Source organism: Protopterus annectens, chromosome 12.part0, assembly GCF_019279795.1.
Source record: "Protopterus annectens isolate FY-2018-M chromosome 12.part0, PAN1.0, whole genome shotgun sequence".
Classification (NCBI taxonomy): domain Eukaryota; kingdom Metazoa; phylum Chordata; order Ceratodontiformes; family Protopteridae; genus Protopterus; species Protopterus annectens.
Window position 1 is genome coordinate 773301546 of NC_056746.1, and position 27167 is coordinate 773328712.

At 40.0% G+C, this 27167-nt stretch overlaps 1 protein-coding gene across 1 annotated transcript in view; it reads left to right on the forward strand.

Moving 5' to 3' along the window:
• The window catches only part of MAPK8IP3 (mitogen-activated protein kinase 8 interacting protein 3), a 3746918-nt gene that overhangs the window by 2083786 nt on the left and 1635965 nt on the right, over positions 1–27167 (forward strand). The window contains exon 14 of the mRNA XM_044088957.1: positions 12095–12151. Within this exon, the coding sequence (XP_043944892.1) occupies positions 12095–12151 (57 nt within the window). The remainder of the gene's footprint in view (positions 1–12094; positions 12152–27167) is intronic.

Consider the following 27167-nt stretch of genomic DNA (forward strand, 5'->3'; position numbering starts at 1 on the left):
TGCAGTAGTGGATAACCAAGGTAAATCAAAGCAGTCATTCGACATTTTTGAAGTCAAACTAAGTTCAGAAAACTACAACTGGAAAACAGTTATTTTATAGAGTGCATTAAATCCAAGCAGGTACCTAAAGATTTATCGAGCTGGAAGTCTCCAATGGGCTTGGATGAAGGTTCTGACTTTTGTGGTTGTTGACCAACAAGGTTGTGAACTTATGGATGTTTTGGTAAAGCACAACCAAAAAACAATGGTCCTTTTGGTAAGTGAAATTACTGAATTGGATAAATGTGTTACTAATAACTTACTTTTTCATAATTATAAAGATGAATATGACTAGGTATTTCCTAAAGTGGACAAAGTAGCTAATGCTGTTAAACAGAGGAAAGAGAAATTTTTTGAAAGATACAGGCAAGAGTATCTTAATGGTATTGCATATCCTAAACCTGTAGGGTGACCCCTCGGGAGTCGGTAGAACAGGCAAGAGAAGTTGTGGGTACAAATCTTGATGTTATGGATGAATTTCCTCCTTTAGAGTTACCGCCATTAAGGTGGTCTGAGAGAATAAGAAATCAAAACAGGGGCATTGGACAGTTGTAGATCAGCAATACTGGGGTTCCAATACCCAAAAGTCTTGTGGTTGCAGAATGAACAACAGTAGGGGGGGAACATTAAATAATGAATGCCATGTTGTGGTTTTACAAAGCCCGGGCCATGAATCAAATCCCTCTGTTATCACATTTAACAATGAGGGGGATTTCAGAATATATACTTTTAGTGAATTACCAATGGAAAGTGAGTAAGCAAATTTTCTGGCAAAGGGCTTTACCTTTTTACCCAACCCTAAGGCTAGGATAGAAAAAATCATTATTGACCTAAAATTATTCTTGAGAAAATTGAATTTTAAAATGAATTTTGTGTCAGAAAATTCTTGCCTGCCGACTAATACTTTGTACAAGAAAAGCCTTTACAGTCCTCCACTACATCCTTCGCTATTATTGTTTGAAAAACTATGTAGTTTTAATTTTAAGAAAATGTTATATCTACTTCCTAGTGAGGCACAGTACAACCTGTCTGTTTCGGAACAGAAGTTGTTAAAGCAAATGTGTTGTAATAACGACATAAGATTGATGAAGCTGGACAAAGGGGGAGGGGTTATAATCTTGCATAAAATTGACTATGTCAACCGGATGAATATTTCTTTGAATGAAGAAACTTATGAGGAATCCTTTGTTAACTGTGTAAATATTTCCTACATGAAAATTAACTATGACATTAAGGATTTTTTGTTCAAGAGCAAATATCTTTTGATGAATATATGTTTTGGACAGTCCATATCCTATTGTTCCTTCGATCTTTAGTATACAGAAGATCCATAAGAGTGTTGTAGATCCTCCTTTAGTACCTATTATTAATGCTGAGACATCAAAAACTCACCCCCTTGCCAGATACATTGACCACATTTTTAAGGACACTTTAAAGCAGTATAATCATTTATGCAGGGATTCATGGAATTTTTTTATTCAAACTGAGACAAGTTAATTTTTGTGATGATATTTATTTTCTTAGTATTGATGTTGTTAATTTGTTTAATATTATTCCTCACAATATTGGTCTAGAATTGTTTCACGAGTTTTTGATGGAATCCACTAATTTTTCTTTTAGCAAGATTCAAGTGTTAATAGTGCTTATGGAATTTGTATTGAAGAGTAATTTTATACTTTTTGAAGGGCAATTTTTCTTGCAAACTGAAGGTATAGCAATGGGGGACTCGTGCCCCCCAGAATGCTTGCAACTATGATTGTGTTGGTGTGGTTTGTTTTCAGTTATATAAATGTATGATTGCCTGTGTTGTAAGTGATGGTCTAATAAAGATATTTCTTGTTTAAAAAAGTGCAGGAATTGAATAATTTATGTAATGTTGCTTAGGTTATATGATAAATAGCAGTATACAATATGTGAAGTATAAAGGTGTTTATATATACATACATACATACATATATATATATATATATATATATATATATATATATTTTTTTTTTTTTTTAATATTGTCGTGATTCAGTGGGAGAAAAAATTTTTTCAATCTCATGGCCCCTTTACTTCCATTTTTGGATGACATCTTTATTGCATGGAAGGTTTCCCCTGAGGAAATAGATGCTTTTCTGAAATGCATTAATTCTACTACATCTTTCTTGAAGTTTACGCACTCACAAAGTCAGGATCAGATTAATTATTTAGATGTGGAAATTTCTAAGGACTACAATTCCAAAGCATTTATCACTAATATATATGGGAAACCTGTGTATTCTAATGCTATTTTGCATTTTACTAGTTGCCATCCTTTGTACAAAAAAGAGGGATTGTAAAAGGGTAATTTGTTCATTTGGATGATAGCTTATTTCTTAATGAATGTAATAAGTTAATTGGTATGTCTACTACCATGGATATCCCAACAACTTGGTGTATAACAAATTTAATGAGGCTAAGCTTAAAAGAATTTGAGCAGATACTGGAAAAGGTGGGGGACAAACCTGTTATTGTTTTTAGAAGAGGAAAAAAATGTTAAGGATCTTTTGGAATGTCCTGGTACTTAGTCCCATTCAATGAGGAGGAAGAAGGGTACTTTCAGGTGTGGATTTTGCCCCCAGTAAATTTATCTTGGTGGCAACAAGTGTCACTATAAGAAATTTGGTTGTAAAAACCCATTTTTATTATACCTGTTATTCTTCTGGTCTCATTTATGTAGCTGTTTGGCAGTCTTACTTGTGTTTTTACGTGGGGAAAACAGTGAGGAAATTCAAGGAGTGTGTTTATGAGCATATGTATGATATCAAGAGTATGAACATGAGTAAACGCCCTGTACAAACATATTCATACATTTTCTAACTATCAGATCTGATGTTGTTGTTCTCATTTGATCTTCAACCTAAGGAACCCAGATCGGGCCACAGATCCAACTCGGCTGCATACTTCAGCTTCGGATCCAAGCTCCAAGCTCCTCCCCTACCCATAATGCCCCTGTCTGCCTCAGATCTCGTTTGCTGCTCGTTAGAACTACAGCGTGTTTCCTCAATTCCAAAGTCCGTTTAACAGTCAACAGTTACTTTTTGGTCTTTTCCTCTCCTTTCTTCTTCTTCTTTGTGGGTAGCTTGTTGTCTGATCTTTACTTTCCTCTACCCTATCCCTGTGCACTTAGCGTCAGTTTAAAAAAAAAATCTCTCTCTCTTTTCCATCTTTCTCCCTTCCTGTTTTATGTTGAGTGAGTGTGGTGTGTGCTCCTGTTGCCATGGCTGAACCTCCCAAGCCGGGCTTAAGGAAATGTTTCCGGAGTGTGGCCATAAACGTCCCCCTTTTGCTGGCCACACTCTCTGCATTGTCTTTCTGGGTGTATCTCACCTGGACCCCTCCTGCTTGATCTGCGTGGGCTTCAACCCCCGCGCTTTGATTGACAGGAGGAACAAGTTGATTCTTAAGGGTCTTCTGCCTTCTGAGGCCTCTACTTCTTCCTCCACCCTGGCTTCTGGGACTCACCCTCCCACCAAGAAGTCTGGAGATGGGGAGAAGTCCCACTCCAAGGACAAAGATCAGCCTAGGTCCTCTGACTGCTCTTCCTCACTTGAGCCCCTGGTGAAGTCCTGGCCGGATCCAAACCAGGGCTGTTCTCGGCTCCAGTTGCCTCATTTTTTTGCCAGAGCTGGAGTCTTCCTGGGCTCATTCCCCCCTCGGTACCACTCCAGGCCCAGGTTGGTGGCACTTCCATCCAGTCCTCTCAGAGCCTATCAGAAGCCGAGATGGATAGGATGTGCAGAAGTTTATTCGGGCACAGATTCAGTTGGGAGTCTTGCCTGGTCCTTCCCCCTCTGGGACTGGGAGCACGCAGTCTATTTTTCTCCCCATTGCTCCTTTTCCAGTCCAACCACCACTTTTGGAGTCATCAAGTCCGAGGTTTCCTGGTGTCGAAGGGTCGGTGCCGGTGGTTCTGGGTACCTTGACTCTGACCATTTCCCTGAGTGGTTCAGCTCAGACGCTTTCGGAGTCGACCGACTCTCAGAGCCATAACCTCAGCATCGGATCCAGGTGGGGGTGTCCACTTCAAAATATTTGGAGTCGGCCCTTCCTCTCAGAGTTTCATTGCCAGGAGGCTCTGCTCCAGCTCTCCCATCAGTGCAGGGGGTGGCAAATCTGGTCCTGGCCATCTCTCCTTCAGGTATCCAGTCACCTTCTGCCTCAGCTCCTTTGAGACCCTTGACACTGTCATCCTTGGAGTGCGTCCTAGCTCCCTCTTTCTCTGGGCCCAGGTCTGCCACCCTGCCCCCTCAGGGACAGCTTGTTGCCATTTTACTCCAGGAGTTTCCCCCGGGAACTCTCCGAGGTAACTGAGTCCTCCCTGGAATTTTCATCCAAAGGGCCACTTGCATTCCCCACTTGAGTATCTCATGAAAAATACTGACTTGGAGGAAGGGGAGGGTTCTCCCCGCTCACCCCCTGGAGGATGTCTCCTTTGGAGGCATCATGGAAATCTTGCATCAGCATGGTGGGTAGTCTGCCTGAAAGCCCAACCCAGATGAGTCAGTATTCCTTGAGGCATTTGGCACAGGACCATCTACCTCCTGGGTATCCCCGCCCATGGATCCCCTTGTGGATCTAATATCAACTAGGGCATGGAAGGAACCAGGTATGGTTGAGCCTTTCCCCAAGTACTTCGACAAAATACTCAGCAATCCCTCAGATAAGCAGCATTGGTCAAAAGGATCCCCAGTTGATGCCATGGTGGTTGTGGCAGCCACCAAGAAACAGCTCACGCAGGAAAGCTCTACAGTCTATCCTCCAGACAAGGGGTCTTGGGCTATGGACCGTTTCAGGAAATGGGCTTATGCTTCAGCGACATTTACCCTGCATGCGCTGAACTTGGCACACATTATCAGACTGCAGAGGGACCTGGTCAAAGGGGTCGCTGAGTCTGGCCTCAGGGTCCATGTCAGCAGAGGAGAAAAAAGGTGTCCTCCTCCTGTATGACCACTCTTACCTTGATGAGACTCCTGTCACGCTATGGAAGGTGCCTCTAGGGCAGCTGGGACAGGCGTAGCTTCCTCAGAGCCCTTCAAGGCATCGTTCATGAATGCCCTCTATGACGGTTCCACCCTTTTTGGTAAGACACCCTAGTCCAGAGCGAGAAGGGTGGGAAGACTTTGTCTGCCGTCGGGATCTGCTTCTCCACCCCACAATGATCTTTCTCTAGGAATCAGCTTGAGATGATGATGAAGATGTGATTCTGGAAATCTCAAGGTTCTTCCCACGATTCTCAGGATTCGCTTTCCCCCAGAGGCAGAGGGGGATACGACAGATACCACGCCTGGGGCAGAAGGGGCCCGAGGAACCAGGGGTCGCGACACCCATTCCTGGATAGACCCTCACAGCAGCCCTGAAGAGTTGCCTGACTGCTTGTCTCTGGAGGCAGTTGGGGGATGCCTATCTCTGCACCTAACAGCCTGGGAGTCGGAAAGAAATGATCGTTGGGTTCTGCAGATAATATCCAGAGGATGTTTGACCCCCTTTTTCAGCCCCCAATCCCTCCCAAATACTTCCCGGACATTCCACCTGCACAATGGGAGTAGGCAGCCATAGAAGTTTCCAGGCTGCTCAAAAAACGAGTCATCCAGCCTATCCCCCCAGACAAATCCAAATTAGGCATTCATTCTAGGTTCTTTTCAGTGCCAAAGAAAACAGGGGTATTAAGACCCATTCTGGATCTTTCAGACCCAAACCTGTCAGTTGCCAATATGAAATTTCAGATGGTCATCCTTCAATCCATTCTGCCCTTCCTGCAGATAAATGAATGGATGTGCTTGGTGTGCCTCCAAGATGCATATCAAGATGAACAGGTAATCTCAGAGGTTCCTCCGCTTCTGGCTGGGAACCAGTCATTTTCAGTTCAGAGTGCTCCACTCTGGGCTTACCACTTCCTCCGGGTGTTCACCAGAGTGATGACGACAGAGGTGGCTCACGTGCAACTCCAGGAGTTTCAGGTCTTCCCCTTCCTGGAGACTGGCTCCTTTCCGCTCCCTCCAGGCATCGACTAATTCAAGCCATGGATCTTCTTCTCCAGACTGGCTAATACCTGGGCATAAACATAAAACTCAATATATCTCAGTTGGCTCCAGTGCAGGTTCTCTCCTTCATAGGAGCACGAATAGACACTACCCAGGGCAAGGTATTTCTGCCTCCAGACAGACTACTTTTGCTCCGACATCATGTGAGTTACAGCTTTCAAGCCAAACTTCCCCCAGCAGATTCAATTTTTTGGGCTTCGGGGTCCATGGCAGCCACGATCACTCTCATTCCGTCAGCACTCCTTCATCTTAGGGTTCTTCAGTGGACTTTAGCTATTCAGCAGTCCTTGCTAGACCTTCCCTTGTCTCATCCTGTTTGCTTGTCACCTGCTTGCAAGGACTCTCTTCTTTGGGGGCTTCAATCCCTGGACCTCCTTCAGGGGCATCCATTTGTTCTTCCTCTCCCATGACCACGGATGCCTCTCTGCTCTGGTGGGGAGAGGCATTGCATGGGAAGGACGGTCCAAGGCACATGGCCTTCACTGGAGACCAGTCTGCCTATCAGTGTCCTGGAGATGAGGGCGGTGCTTCTGGCATTGCAAGTGCTACATGGCTATCTTCCTCTGGGGGCTATTGCCAAATAGATGAACAATATGTCAGTAGTCTGGTACATTAACAAATGGGGGGGGGGCAGATTTATTCCCTTTGTCACGAAGCCATGAGATTGTGGGAGTGGGCGATCTCCACCGACCATTTTCTGGTGGCAACGCACATTCCAGGTAGGTCCGACATTCTAGCCGACAGGCTCAGCAGGTCAGTTCTGATGCCTTTCAAGTGGTCTCTGAATCCTTCAGTAGCAGAACTGATCATTCTAAAGTGGGTCAGCCTTGCTGCAATCTCTTCGCCTCTCCTTCCAATGCAAAGTGCAGAGAGTATTTTGCTCTGAACACCCCTCCGGGGGAGTCCCCCTGAGATGCCTTAGTTCATGCTTGGCCCTCCGGTCTACTGTATGCTTACCCTCCGCTTCCTCTAGTATCTAAGTTCATTCAGAAAGCTTGACAGCTGGGGATCTCAGTGACCCTCATTGCCCCCTCCTGGCCTCGTCAAGTTTGGTTACCCTCTCTGTGGTCTCATGCAGTGTGTCCAGCTTGGACACTAGATCTGGTTCCGAATCTGATCACACATCCCTCTTTTTCCCAGACTTAGACAGCCTGAAGTTCACAGCTTGGCTGCTCTAGTTCCCATGCTAGTAAGTAGTCCCAGGCTGTCTTCTCCTGTCAAGAAGATCTTGGTAATGGCTCACAAGTCTTCTACAAGGAAGGTTTATTTTAGTAAATGGAAGCTTTTCTCGAACTGGGCAGTTCAGTATGACCTGGATCCTTTCACTGCACCAGTTCCAACCATTTTGGAGTTTTTGCCGGATATTTTTAGTCATGGTGCTAGCTTTTCTACAGTTAAGGTACAGTTGGTAGCAATTTCTAACTTTCACATAGGTAAAAATTCAGTTTCCTTGGCTTCTTCCAAGCTTTGTAAGGCCTTTTTGAAATGTACCTTTCTCCTCAGACCTCCAGTTAAGGACCCAATGCCCCCTTGGGATCTCACCTTGGTGTTGCAGGCCCTGGTTTCTCCTCCTTTCAAACCAGTGGCCACAGTTGACTTGCAGTTTCTGTCATGGAAGACGGCTTTTTTAGTTTTAGCCAAGAGGGTTTCTGAGATCCATGCCTTATCTATCAAGTCCCCTTATATGGTATTCCATAAAGATAGGGTGTCACTGTGGACTAATCCATATTTTCTACCAAAGGTGGCATCAGAGTCTAATATTAACCAGGTCATCAATTTGCCAGTTTTCTTTCCAAATTTCCATAATAATGGAGAGTACAAGTTGCACTTGCTCGATGTTCACAGGCAATGGAATTTTTATTTGCATAGAACAAAATCTCTTCATAAGTCTGATTATCTATTTGTATCTTTTTCTAAACCTTTCCTTGGTAAGCCAGTTTCTAAAGTTGCTATTGCTTGATGGATTTCTGCATTCATCACTTTAGCCTATCGAGCCAGAGGGTTATCTCCTCCAAAGCATGTTTGAGTCCATTCCACTAGGTCTGTTGCGACTTCTGCCGCCTTTTGGTCCAGGGTCTCCTTAGATGATATTTGTTCTGCAGCTACCTGGGCATCTCCGGACACATTTATCTCCCATTATAAATTGGATCTTTTTTCCAGGGGCAGGACATCCTTTGGGTCAACCATGCTTCAGTACATCCTTCCATGAGAACCTCCCAGGGTTTATTGATAGCTGGGGAATCTGTCCCACAGGTTGAAGATCAAATGAGAACAACAACATCAGATAAAGAAATTATGTATCCACCATAACATTCCATCTGAATTGTTGATTCTCATTTGTCTTCAACCATCCCTCCCTCCTTCCCCTTGCCTTATGTGGGCTGCGTTATGGACCAGATGGAAAATTCTTAGCTCCACCTCCTTTGGCTTGTTTTTCCCTGGTTAGACCCTTTGTGGTTATGCCAGTTTGTTATGGGCAAAATCGTTTATATTAGGATGATGCTTTTTTCTGCAACAAACTCATTCTGAGGAGAGGAGGGAGACAGGGGCATTATGGGTAGGGGAGGAGCTTGGAGCTTAGATCTGAAGCTGAAGTATGCAGCTGAGTTAGATCCGTGGCCGGATCTGGGTCCCTCAGGTTGAAAACAAATGAGCATGGAACGTTATGGTGAGTACATAACTACTTTTTTTGTTTTTTGGGCTGGATAAGGTAGAAAAAAATCCCCCAGGGTGGACTTGGTCAGAGCTTCTTCAGTTCAGAGAGCTCATGTGGCAAATCAGACTTAATGCATGTTCTTTTCCCAGTTTAAATGATTTCCTTTCTATCACTAGTGTTTTGAAATTGCATTCTTATTCAACTTGATTAATTTTCCCTATTTCTTTAATGCATATATTTTTAGGGCAGGATTGTATTTGTGTAATATCTTTAAATGCATTTGCTCTTTAACTACTAGTTTGTTTGCTTAGTTACTGTGTATTGCTTTAAATTTTCAAGTGCTTTTCATTGGTTGTTTTAATCATGTGATATGGTTTTAAAAACCTTTGGATATTGTTTGATAGTATTCTGAAGTAGTCATGCTTTAAAAAATGACAAAAGCGCTCAGTAAATTTATTTTTTTCATCGTTTTTCTCTCGCCTCGTGTGGTTGCTTAGCCAGTTCGAACTTGTTTGCATTTTATTTTGGTTTAATGCTGTATAAAATGCCCCATTGCTGTAGTATACTCTTGGCTTTTGAAATGCAGAAATGCCATACAGAGTGCTTTTTGCCTATACTGTCCTAGTGGTTGTTTTGTGTATGGAGCATATGTTACCATGCAATGTGTTCTTTCTTTTAGTGTCTTGAGAACCATGGAGTATCCTTCTAGTCATTATAATTAATTGTTCATGGGCTGCCATGTCCTATCATGCTGTTGTAATGCAGGAAGCATGGACTGCCGCACAGTGTGTTGCTTCTTATGGCCATCGTATTGCAGGGAGTACTCACTGCCTTGCTGCTGCTTCCTTGTATGTGGCATGTACCTCTCATTCTTTTACACAGCTCAGCTGACCATGAGGCTGTACTGTGTACTAAGCTCATCCTCAGTACATTGAATGCTTCAGACTGACTGCATACCGATGGATGTACGGTGCTGTTAATGCTTTTCTCTATGGCTGTGATATCCAACACCATGCATCAGGTACATCAGAAAGGCAGTCCCTATGAATCGGGTTGTTATGGTCATAGCTGGTCTGATTCCTTGCTTATGTAATAATTTTCAGGGTCAGCACTGATTCCATGAGAATACTATATATATATATATATATATATATATATATATATATATATATATATATGGGTCCACTTCTTAACCTCGAAATACTGAAATCTTAAATTTCAGTATTTCGAGTCGAGAATGTCGAAAGCCCACAAAATCGACAACACATAATACTGAAACCCAAAATAATGGAAAAAAAAACAAAAACCAAAACATCCAAACCTTCCCCTACATAACACTACGTTACATTTCCCTCTACATAACACTATCTTACATTTAAGCGGGACGGCAAGCTCCCCTACACCCCCGCTACTTATATATACCAACTCCGAGGTCACACTAGCATGAGAAACACACACACCTTACAAATATACAAAACCACCACTTTCAACATACACACACAGACACACACATGCACACACACACACACACACACACACACACACACACACACACACACACACACACACACACACACACTCCTAACCAACTCCTAAAATTTTCCCAAAAACTAAATTAAACCAAAATCCTATCCAAAAGCCTAACAAAATAGAAACTGACCTGAATCTCCATTAATAAACACACATCGGCCAACACATGCTGAACTCGAAAACAACGAACCATTAAAGGGACAGCACACTATATAAAACATGAACACAACAACTACTAATAATTCGAACAACTGAGAATCGATAAAATGCAGTTTCGAAAAACTCCACTTTCGACAATCCTGACTCGAAATACTGAAATTCGATATTTCAGTATTTCTAGTTTAAGAAGTGGACCCATATATATATATATATATATATATATATATATATATATATATATATATGTGTGTGTGTGTGTGTGTGTGTGTGTGTGTGTGTGTGTGTATTTGATCTACAGTAGATACTTAATCTGGACCAGTTAATCAATTTCCCTTTTTATTTTCTGTATTTAAAATTTCAGTGCATGAAACATGACATTATTCTATCAAACACATGGAATGCTAATTGAAGTATTTTTCCCATATATTGATGTGGTTTACATACCATAACAATGCCATGAGGACAACACCTGCTTTACTGTAAGCTTCCACACTAGAACCAGGACATACCCCTTTCATGAAAGCAGTGTGCCATATAACATCTTACAGGTGCTTTAATAGAATTTGGTTTACAATTCCATTTATGTAACAGTGATATTTTTCTATAACAGGAGATGTTACGAGTTACTTCAGACCTGTGCTTATATAATTTATCGGATAAGTTGCAAGCATAACTCTCAACTTTCTTTCCTTTGAATTGTGGAGTACTGCATCTCATAATGTGGATGGGGCAATATGTGGAACAGTTTCAAACAGCTTACTAAAAATTTCAACTGGGAAGCTAGGATGCTGACAGTTTGGTTAAAGTACTTCATACTTATTAAAAGTTAATTTGATGATTCAGTATTATTTACTGTTGATAGTTAAAAAAATTTCTTAACATTAAATGTGTGACAGACCCTTTCCGTGTAGAACTTCGAGAAACGTGGATTTTTCTTTCAAGATTCAAAATGGAGGACCATTCCTTATAAGGAGATACACTTGACAGGTGTTGTTGCAGTCAGTGTTATTACGTCTTAGGCTACAAAAATTTAATTTGATTGATGGATAAGGCAATGCTAGCTTTGCATTTATACTGCAGTCTCAATGACTTACAGTAAAGATGCTAAAAATGCAACACCATGCAAATCACTGTTGAATTTGGTTGCATATGCACATATTCTGATAATTGTCTTCTTGTGTATATGTGGCGGAGTGTATTTGATGTAGGAGGTAACTAGGCAAGCCTGTGTAGTGTCTACACCAAGGTACCATATTGTCTAATGTTTCTGTACATATGACATGCTTTATCTAGGCAACTAAAAACATTTTCTTATCTTAGTTTTAATCTGTAAATCTCACAATATTTGCTTGCTTGACATATGTAAATTAACCTTTGGTTTCAGATCTTGTTTGTTTTGTCTGGTTTGTGCATTATGAATAAACTGTTGATGTGTTACATCCTTTATTTACTTATGCCGTACATTTGTAATCTGCATTCACTGAGGAATATTTCTTGTTAGAGGACACACAACTTATGTAGCAGCATACTAAAGGATATATTGCGCAGATTTAAAACTTGTTTGACTGGAATTATGCAGCCTATAATTTTCTGTGAAACCATTACTTTTGCATAGTTTATCTAAACTAATTTCTTTTTATAGAGCTTCCCGTGAGCATCCATCAGTTCAGGAAAAGAAGAAGTCCACGATTTGGCAGTTGTAAGTTATCACTTCATTATGTAGAACTATATAATGGTAAATTGTAACCGTCATGCTTTTCCCTGAGTTTGTAAGATGCAGAAAACATGCTGTCAGAAAGCAGGCATCTTTTGATCATTTAGCAGGATGAGGGCTAAGGTAGGTTAGATTTTCTCTGGATGTAGTCTTGCTGCCCTCCTTTCTGAATGAATCCACTATACTGTTTGTGATGTGGCCACCTGAAAAACAGCAGGAACACAAGAAATGTACAAGTGTGCAGCTTGTTTATAATTTGTCAAATAAGGATAATGAAAGATAAAGCCTTAGTATTTTTACTATGTTTACTTTGTGTTCAGGTTGGGTCTTTGGACCACTTCACCTACTCGACTATCAAAATGAAATAAATATTCTAAATCATTCTTATTAACATTTTTAGTCCTTTTTTTCCATTAAAGTGGTAATCTTTTATTTTATTTATTTATTTTTATTTTACATTTGTTGACCGGGATAGTCCGACTGGATACATGTCCCATTTTCAGCGGAGGCCCGGAGAGAAAAGCTCCAAGGTAAACAGATACAATAAAAAAAAATGAAGACGTATTACAGAATGGTATTTCCAAAGAATGCAAGGCAGACATGAATAGACACATTCACGAGTTAGAGATACCCTGGTCACAGTCAGAGGAAAAATTAGCAGTAGATTTTTTAATAGATTATTCACTTTCATGATGAGAGTTAGCCAGGCTTGTTGCAGTGGCAGATCCAGTTTAGTGCCAGATACTGTTTGAGTTTGGTTTTAAATTGGCCCGGGGAGGAGAACAAAGTAATATCAGCTGGAAGTAAGTTCCAGGCTCTGCCTGCAGAGTTTACAAAGAGGGTGTCACCGACTCCATTGCTAATTTTGATTGTCTGAATTAGTAGTTTGTTCGAGGATCTCAGCAGTCTTGGATTATTATGGGGGGGGGGGTGATTATATTTTTAAGAGCTGGTGTATTGTCTGGATTATAGAGGATTTTATTAGCCATAATCAGAAGTTTATATTGGATTAGACTGGGACCTGCTAGCCACCCAAGCTGTTTAAGGTTGATGCAGTGGTGGGTTCTAAAGGGCAGACCAGTGGCAAACCTGGCAATGTGATTGTAACAGGTTGACAGTCTATTAAGTACAGACTTGTTTAGATTGGAGAGAAGGGGGGATGCATATAGAAGTGTTGAAAGTAGGTGAGAGCGAGCTATGGCAATCTTAGCTGGAGGGGTTAGGAAGGCTTTTATTCTATACAGAGGCCCAAGTTTTTATTTATGGTCATGATCAATTGGTTTACATGTAGGTCAAATTTTAGGTTATTATCAATAATGACACCTAGTAGTTTTGTAGAGGGGTCGGGGAGATTATTATGCCGTCTTTTGCATTTATGGTGAAGGTAAAAGAAGCAGACCTTTGTGTTGGTGAGAATAACAGAATTTTAGTTTTTTTAGGATTTAGTAGCAATCGACGTTCAGAGAGCCAGTTTTCTGTTGTATTAAAGGTGGACTTGGTAGCAGATCTCAAGTCAGTAGGAGATGTAGCTGAGCAAATCAGGGTCGAGTTATCAGCGTATTGGATACTGCTGACATTTGGGGTGACAGTATGGGAGATTCTGCTGTTAAGGTATTATTAGCTAGGAATAATTCAAAGTTAAATGCCCACTATAATGAGAGGTATCTGTGAAAGTAAATATTACAGGCTTGGTTGGCATGAGGAGCAGGCTGCTAGGGCATGACAACACCAATATTTTAAGATGAATTGATCAGAACAAAGATAGTGTGTGCCTCATGTTGTACACAACTAGAATAGTTAAAAAAGAAGTTAATAAAACTTTATAGGAAAGTAGGAAGTCATAAAGTATATGTAGTGTAGACATTCTGATACAAGAAATACTATAGTGGAAATAAGGGAATGGCTGTAGTAATGAATATGAATGTATATTAATCTCATTTTAAGGTTGATGTGTAATTACTGTTCATTTTGTGTTTTTTCTAATTGACAACAAAAGACATGTTTGGTTCAAAAAAAAGGAGAGCCTGACAAACTGGAAGTCCTGAAGGAAATGTTTCAGGCATAGTATGAACCAAAGATGAATTTTTCTATATGTAAGATATTCATTTTTGGTAGACAGTCGATAATTACTTGACTGATGGCTCCATGACAGAAGTGTATTTCAGTACTGACCAACACCAAATATTGCACATTAGAGCACCAAACAACAAAGCTAGCTATAACTCTTTATAGGGACCTATATGGGATCTGTGCTCCCACACTCCTGCTACTTGTTATGAATTACTTATTGTTGTTAGTTGTGTACTAACTCTGAGATGCTGCATTCTTGATGTTTTCACAGATGAAATAAATATCACATTTGTGATCACACTTTATAGAGTGCTTTTGACAAATATCATAGGTTCCTGCCTTACACTTTTAACTATGTTAAAGCATAGATTGAAAGACTGTGAGTTTGGAGGTGTTTATGATTCACTGATAAGAGAAAGCATTGTGTGAGGTATCATAATAATCAAGGTAGAAGCAGATTACTAAAATAAATGGACATCACTTGAAAAGTAAGTACTAGTTTTGTGTAGAGTGAACTGTCAAGTTTTCAGCTTAAAAGCCTGACCAAGGAAAATAAATGTGCAAAATAAAAAAAACAAAACTGCTGTGTACAAATAAGGGCAATAAACCTCAAAATTAATAAAAAAATAAAACATGGTAAGGATGCCAAGCAAACATCAAAAACGGGTCCCTAGAAATAAACAAGCACCACACCTACTGATGGCAGTCCGGATACAGGCACCCGAAAAACTACTAGTCATATTCGTAGGCTGTTTGGAAGTCATAACCATTTTGCAAAAATGTGTGAAGGTCACATTAATTGCTTCCAGCAGGATCCACAGGTACTAGAAGCAAAAGGACAGAATAAAACACGATTTGTTTTTAACAAATTTAAATTATATATGGTGAAGTCAGTACAGTTTGCAAACAGCACAAATAACTTTTGGTCAGACAAGCTTGTGATTTAAATAAGAATATTACATACTGAATCTGTATAATACTGCATACAAATCTCTGTCCACTTTTTTTGACATATTCTGGGTATAAACTGAAGTAGTATTTTTGTAGATTGTGAGTACAGATATAGAAAATTTGAGCTGATGTTCCACATAGTATCCATGGAAAAGCACTTAAGACAGTGAAATGGTCATAATACTTATGGGACACTTAGTATGATGCGCAGTATGCAGCCTGTGCAGTAACAGAATGATTTGTAAATGGGCACAAACAACAACACAAATGTGGATTTAGTCACAAATGTTAACTTGATAACTAATGTGGATCAAATCAAAAACATGCAAATTAGCTGAAAAGAAAGCACATATATTCTTGAGGCCATCATGAACATAAGCAAAGTTATAGAGTTAAACAAAAACAAAAGCTATGACAGTATGAATGTTTCTCCTAAAAAGCAGTTCTGGAAGAGTTTGCTAATGACATCAGTACTGGTAGCATGATAATACTGGTAGTATTAACAGGATACTGTCATGAGTCCTATGGTTTCAAAACAAATCTATCTAGGTACTGAGGAAACGTTGCAGTTATTCTGATTTATCTTATCATTTGGACTGTCTTCCAGTGGAGTGCTGCACTAAGATTTCACCTGAAGCAGTACCATTTATACATATACTAAGAAGAGTTTAAATAGTGCCTAGAAGCAGGACTGAAGTTTACGTTAGCTATTGGTGTAGTTTTTAAGCATGTGGAGACAGCTGAGTGAGGGGAATAACATGAGAATAGTTATGAAACAAGACAGGCTCAGAATATGTACTGACCCTCAGTACCCAAATGGGTCAGTAGAGAGAATTTGTGTGTTTCAGACAGCTGAGGAAAATGGTTCAACTATGCCTAATGCTAAATTCTTCTCTGTTCTAGATGGTAATCAAATATGTTGGAAATTTGGTCATACCAAGCTACTTCACTGGTTTGTTCATACTCCTCTTTGAAGAAAGAAGGTTATGACATTATCATTTAGAATATCACCTCACTTTCCTCCTTTCCCCATCCGTAGCTGCTCATGGAAGCTGCAGGTTTACAGACTATGAACTACTACTGTCTATTCTCTGATCATACCTCTCAACCTGGAAACATCAAAAATCTGGACAAGGCCCATGAAAAATAGGTACAAATCTGTACACTGATTAACGTAACATTTGCATACATAATTATGTAATCCCACCCACTCCAGTGGAATTGTGGGATACCAACTTTCAAATGCGAACCAAAGAACAGACAACCAAAATATGACACCAGAGTCCCCCTGCAGCTATTCCATTCCAATAAAAACAAAAATGTCAACAGATTCACATGGGGTTAATGCTCCAAGTATGTAGCACAGTACGATAATGTAAAAAACACCAACCGGGAGCAATACAATGAAGGGCATACAGTCCAGGACGAGTCAAAATTTCTCCAACAGTAAAAATCACATCCAATAACGATATCCAAGCGGTATATGAGACAAAAAGGTTTAATTCAAGTGCACAAACAGGACAGTGGTGAGCGCTTTCGCATAATGCTTCATCAGACCAGTTTAACTGCTAATACAACAGGATTAAAATACTAAACTTGGCGGGAAAACATTCAAGCTCCACTGTTCTTAAAGATATATACCTCCACATAAAAAGACTCATCAATACTATACAAATTGACCTAAAATCAATATTAACCAAATATCTAAAAACATTTCAAGTATAGATGTATGAATATATATACACATGTTGGCACTGGAGGATACATTGTAACAAATCCATACATATATTGCTCCAGATCATGGACCAATATAAGTCCGTTAAACCTGCATTGCACCAACAAATATACTTCAAATATGCATATATCTTATGATAAAATTATGTACACTCTACTATATATACATCTATTTGATATGTATTACAATAAAAAATACATTGAATATTAAAAACATAAATACATATAAGACATTTGATATTCAACATTAATAATGACACATCTGGGGAAGTTTTAAAGGTAAGTTATATCTTCAGCCTCCTCATTTTCAAATAAGGCTTAACTGGTACTTTCCCATTCAACCCTGGTGGCTTATTGGACCTGAGCTTAATGATCCAGTCACTTTCCTTGGATTCCGTAAGATTGAACATATCCCCCTTCCTAAATGAGTCATATAATTTTTCAACTATCCTAAATTTAAACATATGGTCTGTGCCAGTCTCTACAGTATGTTTGGCCAACGCATTATGGAGAGTGCCCTTCCTGATATGATACATATGCTTACGCATTCTATCCCTGAGGCACCTGTTCGTTTTGCCAACATAGAATGCGGAGCATAAAGTGCACATTGCCAAATACACCACATTAGTGGACATGCAGTTACCACCAGCTCTAGCTTTAAATTGACCGAACCCACTAGGATGGATAAAAATAGGCCTAGAGTCTATATAAGTACAAAAGTTGCAATGTTGACAAGGAACCGTATGGTTGACAACTCGGTCACTATATGACTGAACCTTAGGATAGCATAATAAACTCTTGAGGTTCATTTTGTTCTTATAAACGAACCTGGGTTTGTCTCCAACTACATCCTTGATAGCTGGATCAACTGACAAAACATGCCAGTGTTTACTGATGACGTCTTTGATGTATCCTACGTCCCTGGTGTAATAAACAGGACAGGCAACTCCTCTGGGGCTACTACCCCTCCTTGATCATTGTTGCCCAAGTCTACTGGTCTATCCGAGAAATAGGGTGCAGCTCTTCCCTTTCTCAAATTATCTATATCCAATGTGCCTGTGGATAAATCTCTATCAGTATATCCTCTCTCTCTCAACATAGATGTGAGGCTACCCAACTCTGCAGCGAAACATGCATCACTAGGATTATACCTGGAAGCTCGCATAACCTGACCTCTCACTATGTTCTTATAAATGTAACCTGGATGCATGCTGTGTCGATGTAGAAAGGAGTTTCTGTAACATGTTTTCCTATACAGTCCAGTATTTATAATACCCCCTTCCAATCTCTCTACGAAAATATCCAGGAAAGGTATCCTGGTCTCAGATGACTCATAGGTAAACTTCAGGAATGTAGTAGTGTCGTTCATTTCTTGAACGAACCTGTCCAATTCATCAACAGTTCCCCTCCACAAGAAAAACAGGTCGTCCACAAAATGCCTGTAGAAAGGGGCATACCTAGAATATGAACTGCTGGTAAACATGTGCCTGAACTCCCATTCAGCCATGACTAAGTTGGCGTAGCTATTGGCACAGGATGTGCCCATAGCTACGCCATCTTTCTGGAGGAACAATTTCTCTCCAAAACAGAAGACGTTGGACTCTAATATAACTTCTAAGAGTGTCATAAGCAGATCAATCTCAATATTATTAAGATCGGACACTCTCTTCAGATAACTATCCACCATCTCAAGTCCTACAAGGTTAGGTATCATCGTAAATATGACTGTCGTCCATTGTGACAAATATATACCTAACGTCCGTTGAATTTGAACCCAAAAGCATATAGATCTAACAAAAATTGTTTAGGTGTCACGTAGGACATATTGATTACTGTTGACAATGCCCCTCAACTTGTATTCAACATAAATAGAGAGTGGTTCCGTAGACCACCCTCTCCCAGCTACTATTGGCCTATAAGGTGGATTAAACAGATCCTTGTGGATCTTGGGTAGGCCTTGGATAACTGGTATCAACGGATGTACCACTTTTAAAAACTCAAACAACTTTTCATCAATTATGTCACTCTTCAAAAGATCTAATAGCATACTGTTCACCCTTTCACAAATGTTGGTGGCCTGTTCCATAAAGATGGAGATATAAAACTTCTGGTCGCTCAACATACTCAACATATCACTGTTGTATCTTTCTATGTCTAATACAACCATGCCACCACCTTTATCTACAGGTCTCACAATAATATTAGGATTTCGACGTAAATTACTGAGTGCTGTTTTCTGACAAAAGTTTAAATTAAAAAACTTCTTATCATGTTTCTCTTGTCCTTTTTATCTCATATTATATAAATCATCCTCAACAAGTTTACTATACGCTGCCAATAAGGGGGGAGTATGAGGCATATAAACGCTAGGTTTCCTAATTGCCCCACTAAGACTGGAACCTTTAAATTCTAGTGCTAGAGACAAATTACGAATATAGAGTTTGAAGTCTCTCAAAGTTTCTTCTAGATTACTAAAACTAGTAGGAATAAAGGATAGCCCTTTCGAGAGCACATCCATCTCTGCAGGTGTCAAATCATGAGACAACAGATTAAAAACTAGTCCCTGTTCCTGGATCCCCACATTTTCTTGAGATTCAATGTTTGAGGGCAGTCCGGGGAGAATTTCCTCTTCTGCCGCCCTCTGCTCATTGAACGATTCCTCCCTTCCCTCGAGAGGGACCTGATAGGAAAAGGGTGCTTTGCATCAAACACCCTAACTACAGAGTCATTACCATCAGGGGATGAGGTAGTTGTTCTATCTACCAAGTTCGTTGCAGGCCCTCTAACCACACCCACTTTCTTCCTAACAGCAGGGCCCTCTACATTGGCCACAACTGAACTTGTACCTGGCGAAACGACAGTCGAACAACTCACATAAGCTCCCGTTATATCTTTATTAGTCTGTATATCCCTTGATGTCTCAACTCTATCTAAAGACCCAGCTGGCACCCTCTCAGTGTTGTTCAAGTCACACTTGTCAGCAGTTGAATCTAAAGCTAAATTATTCAATACCTGTTCACCAACAGTAGATACAGGATTTAATAAAGAAACAAACCCATCATTAATAAAATTATTGGTAGCCTTATGAGCAGTCTCTCGATGTTGTGTTATGACATTTGTGCCATTATTTACTCTGGGCCAAGTGAAAATATTGCCCATTTTAAAATCCATAGAGTCTCGTTGTAACTTGGTTCTTTTCTGATTATAGAGCCTTTTTTCATATTGGGTGACGTTATCAAGTAAAATATGGCAACAATCGTTTACAGCCGAGGCTGGAAACTGTGAAAAAATAGAAGCTTTTTGTTGTTGTACTTCTAACCTTAATGTCTCTTCAATTGGTGCAAAAAACCTGTTCATTAACCTCATATAGTTGAGGCTTACCTCCAGATTCAATTGCTGCCATTCGAAAAGAAGCTCTGGATGCAAAGTGGCCGTTGTCGGCATTTTCAGGACCCTAAGGCCCCTTGGGACTAATTTCCTTTGTAGGCAAACATCGAAATGTTGCCTTTGAGTCTGTAGCCTTTTCAACTTGAATAAGTCCACCTCGAGTTTCTCCATGGCCAAACGCAAACCTTCTCTGTCGTATTGTTCCTCAGTTCCTTCTGCATACAAACGATCATCACATTCAAACACTTCAAGGGGATTTACGTCATGTCACAAACAATCCACAAAGCGGTCAACAGCTGGGCGTGAGATGTCATTCGCCTGTGTCCCTTGTAGAACGTACGGGAGTTCAACAGGCTGGGGTAGCCCTTCCATCATGCCCCCAAGTGAATCAAAAAGCCACAAAATAACAAAAACAAAAATGTCAACAGATTCACGTGGGGTTAATGCTCCAAGTATGTAGCACAGTACGATAATGTAAAAAACACCAACCGGGAGCAATACAATGAAGGGCATACAGTCCAGGACGAGTCAAAATTTCATCAACAGTAAAAATCACATCCAATAACGATCTCCAAGCGGTATATGAGACAAAAAGGTTTAATTCAAGTGCACAAACAGGACAGTGGTGGCGCTTTGCATAATGCTTCATCAGACCAGTTTAACGGCTAATACAACAGGATTAAAATACTAAACTTGGCGGGAAAACATTCAAGCTCCACTGTTCTTAAAGATATATACCTCCACATAAAAAGACTCATCAATACTATACAAATTGACCTAAAATCAATATTAACCAAATATCTAAAAACATTTCAAGTATAGATGTATGAATATATATACACATGTTGGCACTGGAGGATACATTGTAACAAATCCATACATATATTGCTCCAGATCATGGACCAATATAAGTCCGTTAAACCTGCATTGCACCAACAAATATACTTCAAATATGCATATATCTTATGATAAAATTATGTACACTCTACTATATATACATCTATTTGATATGTATTACAATAAAAATACATTGAATATTAAAAACATAAATACATATAAGACATTTGATATTCAACATTAATAATGACACATCTGGGGAAGTTTTAAAGGTAAGTTATATCTTCAGCCTCCTCATTTTCAAATAAGGCTTAACTGGTACTTTCCCATTCAACCCTGGTGGCTTATCGGACCTGAGCTTAATGATCCAGTCACTTTCCTTGGATTCCGTAAGATTGAACATATCCCCCTTCCTAAATGAGTCATATAATTTTTCAACTATCCTAAATTTAAACATATGGTCTGTGCCAGTCTCTACAGTATGTTTGGCCAGCGCATTATGGAGTGCCCTTCCTGATATGATACATATGCTCCGCATTCTATCCCTGAGACACCTGTTCGTTTTGCCAACATAGAATCACGGAGCATAAAGTGCACGTTGCCAAATACACCACATTAGTGGACATGCAGTTACCACCAGCTCTAGCTTTAAATTGACCGAACCCACTAGGATGGATAAAAATAGGCCTAGAGTCTATATAAGTACAAAAGTTGCAATGTTGACAAGGAACCGTATGGTTGACAACTCCCGGGTCACTATATGACTGAACCTTAGGATAGCATAATAAACTCTTGAGGTTCATTTTGTTCTTATAAACGAACCTGGGTTTGTCTCCAACTACATCCTTGATAGCTGGATCAACTGACAAAACATGCCAGTGTTTACTGATGACGTCTTTGATGTATCCTACGTCCCTGGTGTAATAAACAGGACAGGCAACTCCTCTGGGGCCACTACCCCCTCCTTGATCATTGTTGCCCAAGTCTACTGGTCTATCCGAGAAATAGGGTGCAGCTCTTCCCTTTCTCAAATTATCTATATCCAATGTGCCTGTGGATAAATCTCTATCAGTATATCCTCTCTCTCTCAACATAGATGTGAGGCTACCCAACTCTGCAGCGAAACATGCATCACTAGGATTATACCTGGAAGCTCGCATAACCTGACCTCTCACTATGTTCTTATAAATGTAACCTGGATGCATGCTGTGTCGATGTAGAAAGGAGTTTCTGTAACATGTTTTCCTATACAATCCAGTATTTATAATACCCCCTTCCAATCTCTCTACGAAAATATCCAGGAAAGGTATCCTGGTCTCCGATGACTCATAGGTAAACTTCAGGAACGTCGTAGTGTCGTTCATTTCTTGAACGAACCTGTCCAATTCATCAACAGTTCCCCTCCACAAGAAAAACAGGTCGTCCACAAAACGCCTGTAGAAAGGGGCATACCTAGAATATGAACTGCTGGTAAACATGTGCCTGAACTCCCATTCAGCCATGACTAAGTTGGCGTAGCTATTGGCACAGGATGTGCCCATAGCTACGCCATCTTTCTGGAGGAACAATTTCTCTCCAAAACAGAAGACGTTGTACTCTAATATAACTTCTAAGAGTAAATAGAGAGTGGATCTGTTTAATCCACCTTATAGGCCAATAGTAGCTGGGAGAGGGTGGTCTACGGAACCACTCTCTATTTATGTTGAATACAAGTTGAGGGGCATTGTCAACAGTAATCAATATGTCCTACGTAACACGAAACAATTTTTGTTAGATCTATATACGTTTTTGGGTTCAAATTCAACGGACGTTAGGTATATATTTGTCACAATGGACGTACAGTCGTTGTTTACGATGATACCTAACCTTGTAGGACTTGAGATGGTGGATAGTTATCTGAAGAGAGTGTCCGATCTTAATAATATTGAGATTGATCTGCTTATGACACTCTTAGAAGTTATATTAGAGTCCAACGTCTTCTGTTTTGGAGAGAAATTGTTCCTCCAGAAAGATGGCGTAGCTATGGGCACATCCTGTGCCAATAGCTACGCCAACTTAGTCATGGCTGAATGGGAGTTCAGGCACATGTTTACCAGCAGTTCATATTCTAAGTATGCCCCTATCTACAGGCGTTTTGTGGACGACCTGTTTTTCTTGTGGAGGGGAACTGTTGATGAATTGGACAGGTTCGTTCAAGAAATGAACGACACTACTACGTTCCTGAAGTTTACCTATGAGTCATCGGAGACCAGGATACCTTTCCTGGATATTTTCGTAGAGAGATTGGAAGGGGGTATTATAAATACTGGACTGTATAGGAAAACATGTTACAGAAACTCCTTTCTACATCGACACAGCATGCATCCAGGTTACATTTATAAGAACATAGTGAGAGGTCAGGTTATGCGAGCTTCCAGGTATAATCCTAGTGATGCATGTTTCGCTGCAGAGTTGGGTAGCCTCACATCTATGTTGAGAGGGAGAGGATATACTGATAGAGATTTATCCACAGGCACATTGGATATAGATAATTTGAGAAAGGGAAGAGCTGCACCCTCTTTCTCGGATAGACCAGTAGACTTGGGCAACAATGATCAAGGAGGGGGTAGTGGCCCCAGAGGAGTTGCCTGTCCTGTTTATTACACCAGGGACGTAGGATACATCAAAGACGTCATCAGTAAACACTGGCATGTTTTGTCAGTTGATCCAGCTATCAAGGATGTAGTTGGAGACAAACCCAGGTTCGTTTATAAGAACAAAATGAACCTCAAGAGTTTATTATGCTATCCTAAGGTTCAGTCATATAGTGACCCGGGAGTTGTCAACCATACGGTTCCTTGTCAACATTGCAACTTTTGTACTTATATAGACTCTAGGCCTATTTTTATCCATCCTAGTGGGTTCGGTCAATTTAAAGCTAGAGCTGGTGGTAACTGCATGTCCACTAATGTGGTGTATTTGGCAACGTGCACTTTATGCTCCGCATTCTATGTTGGCAAAACGAACAGGTGCCTCAGGGATAGAATGCGTGAGCATATGTATCATATCAGGAAGGGCACTGTCCATAATGTTGGCCAAACATACTGTAGAGACTGGCACAGACCATATGTTTAAATTTAGGATAGTTGAAAAATTATATGACTCATTTAGGAAGGGGGATATGTTCAATCTACGGAATCCAAGGAAAGTGACTGGATCATTAAGCTCAGGTCCGATAAGCCACCAGGGTTGAATGGGAAAGTACCAGTTAAGCCTTATTTGAAAATGAGGAGGCTGAAGATATAACTTACCTTTAAAACTTCCCAGATGTGTCATTATTAATGTTGAATATCAAATGTCTTATATGTATTTATGTTTTTAATATTCAATGTATTTTTTATTGTAATACATATCAAATAGATGTATATATAGTAGAGTGTACATAATTTTATCATAAAATATATGCATATTTGAAGTATATTTGTTGGTGCAATGCAGGTTTAACGGACTTATATTGGTCCATGATCTGGAGCAATATATGTATGGATTTGTTACAATGTATCCTCCAGTGCCAACATGTGTATATATATTCATACATCTATACTTGAAATGTTTTTAGATATTTGGTTAATATTGATTTTAGGTCAATTTGTATAGTATTGATGAGTCTTTTTATGTGGAGGTATATATCTTTAAGAACAGTGGAGCTTGAATGTTTTCCCGCCAAGTTTAGTATTTTAATCCTGTTGTATTAGCAGTTAAACTGGTCTGATGAAGCATTATGCGAAAGCGCTCACCACTGTCCTGTTTGTGCACTTGAATTAAACCTTTTTGTCTCATATACCGCTTGGATATCGTTATTGGATGTGATTTTTACTGTTGGAGAAATTTTGACTCGTCCTGGACTGTATGCCCTTCATTGTATTGCTCCCGGTTGGTGTTTTTTACATTATCGTACTGTGCTACATACTTGGAGCATTAACCCCACGTGAATCTGTTGACATTTTTGTTTTTGTTATTTTGTGGCTTTTTGATTCACTTGGGGGCATGATGGAAGGGCTACCCCAGCCTGTTGAACTCCCGTACGTTCTACAAGGGACACAGGCGAATGACATCTCACGCCCAGCTGTTGACCGCTTTGTGGATTGTTTGCGACATGACGTAAATCCCCTTGAAGTGTTTGAATGTGATGATCGTTTGTATGCAGAAGGAACTGAGGAACAATACGACAGAGAAGGTTTGCGTTTGGCCATGGAGAAACTCGAGGTGGACTTATTCAAGTTGAAAAGGCTACAGACTCAAAGGCAACATTTCGATGTTTGCCTACAAAGGAAATTAGTCCCAAGGGGCCTTAGGGTCCTGAAAATGCCGACGACGGCCACTTTGTATCCAGAGCTTCTTTTCGAATGGCAGCAATTGAATCTGGAGGTAAGCCTCAACTATATGAGGTTAATGAACAGGTTTTTTGCACCAATTGAAGAGACATTAAGGTTAGAAGTACAACAACAAAAAGCTTCTATTTTTTCACAGTTTCCAGCCTCGGCTGTAAACGATTGTTGCCATATTTTACTTGATAACGTCACCCAATATGAAAAAAGGCTCTATAATCAGAAAAGAACCAAGTTACAACGAGACTCTATGGATTTTAAAATGGGCAATATTTTCACTTGGCCCAGAGTAAATAATGGCACAAATGTCATAACACAACATCGAGAGACTGCTCATAAGGCTACCAATAATTTTATTAATGATGGGTTTGTTTCTTTATTAAATCCTGTATCTACTGTTGGCGAACAGGTATTGAATAATTTAGCTTTAGATTCAACTGCTGACAAGTGTGACTTGAACAACACTGAGAGGGTGCCAGCTGGGTCTTTAGATAGAGTTGAGACATCAAGGGATATACAGACTAATAAAGATATAACGGGAGCTTATGTGAGTTGTTCGACTGTCGTTTCGCCAGGTACAAGTTCAGTTGTGGCCAATGTAGAGGGCCCTGCTGTTAGGAAGAAAGTGGGTGTGGTTAGAGGGCCTGCAACGAACTTGGTAGATAGAACAACTACCTCATCCCCTGATGGTAATGACTCTGTAGTTAGGGTGTTTGATGCAAAGCACCCTTTTCCTATCAGGTCCCTCTCGAGGGAAGGGAGGAATCGTTCAATGAGCAGAGGGCGGCAGAAGAGGAAATTCTCCCAGGACCGCCCTCAAACATTGAATCTCAAGAAAATGTGGGGATCCAGGAACAGGGACTAGTTTTTAATCTGTCGTCTCATGATTTGACACCTGCAGAGATGGATGTGCTCTCGAAAGGGCTATCCTTTATTCCTACTAGTTTTAGTAATCTAGAAGAAACTTTGAGAGACTTCAAACTCTATATTCGTAATTTGTCTCTAGCACTAGAATTTAAAGGTTCCAGTCTTAGTGGGGCAATTAGGAAACCTAGCGTTTATATGCCTCATACTCCCCCCTTATTGGCAGCGTATAGTAAACTTGTTGAGGATGATTTATATAATATGAGATACAAAGGACAAGAGAAACATGATAAGAAGTTTTTTAATTTAAACTTTTGTCAGAAAACAGCACTCAGTAATTTACGTCGAAATCCTAATATTATTGTGAGACCTGTAGATAAAGGTGGTGGCATGGTTGTATTAGACATAGAAAGATACAACAGTGATATGTTGAGTATGTTGAGCGACTAGAAGTTTTATATCTCCATCTTTATGGAACAGGCCACCAACATTTGTGAAAGGGTGAACAGTATGCTATTAGATCTTTTGAAGAGTGACATAATTGATGAAAAGTTGTTTGAGTTTTTAAAAGTGGTACATCCGTTGATACCAGTTATCCAAGGCCTACCCAAGATCCACAAGGATCTGTTTAATCCACCTTATAGGCCAATAGTAGCTGGGAGAGGGTGGTCTACGGAACCACTCTCTATTTATGTTGAATACAAGTTGAGGGGCATTGTCAACAGTAATCAATATGTCCTACGTGACACAAAACAATTTTTGTTAGATCTATATACGTTTTTGGGTTCAAA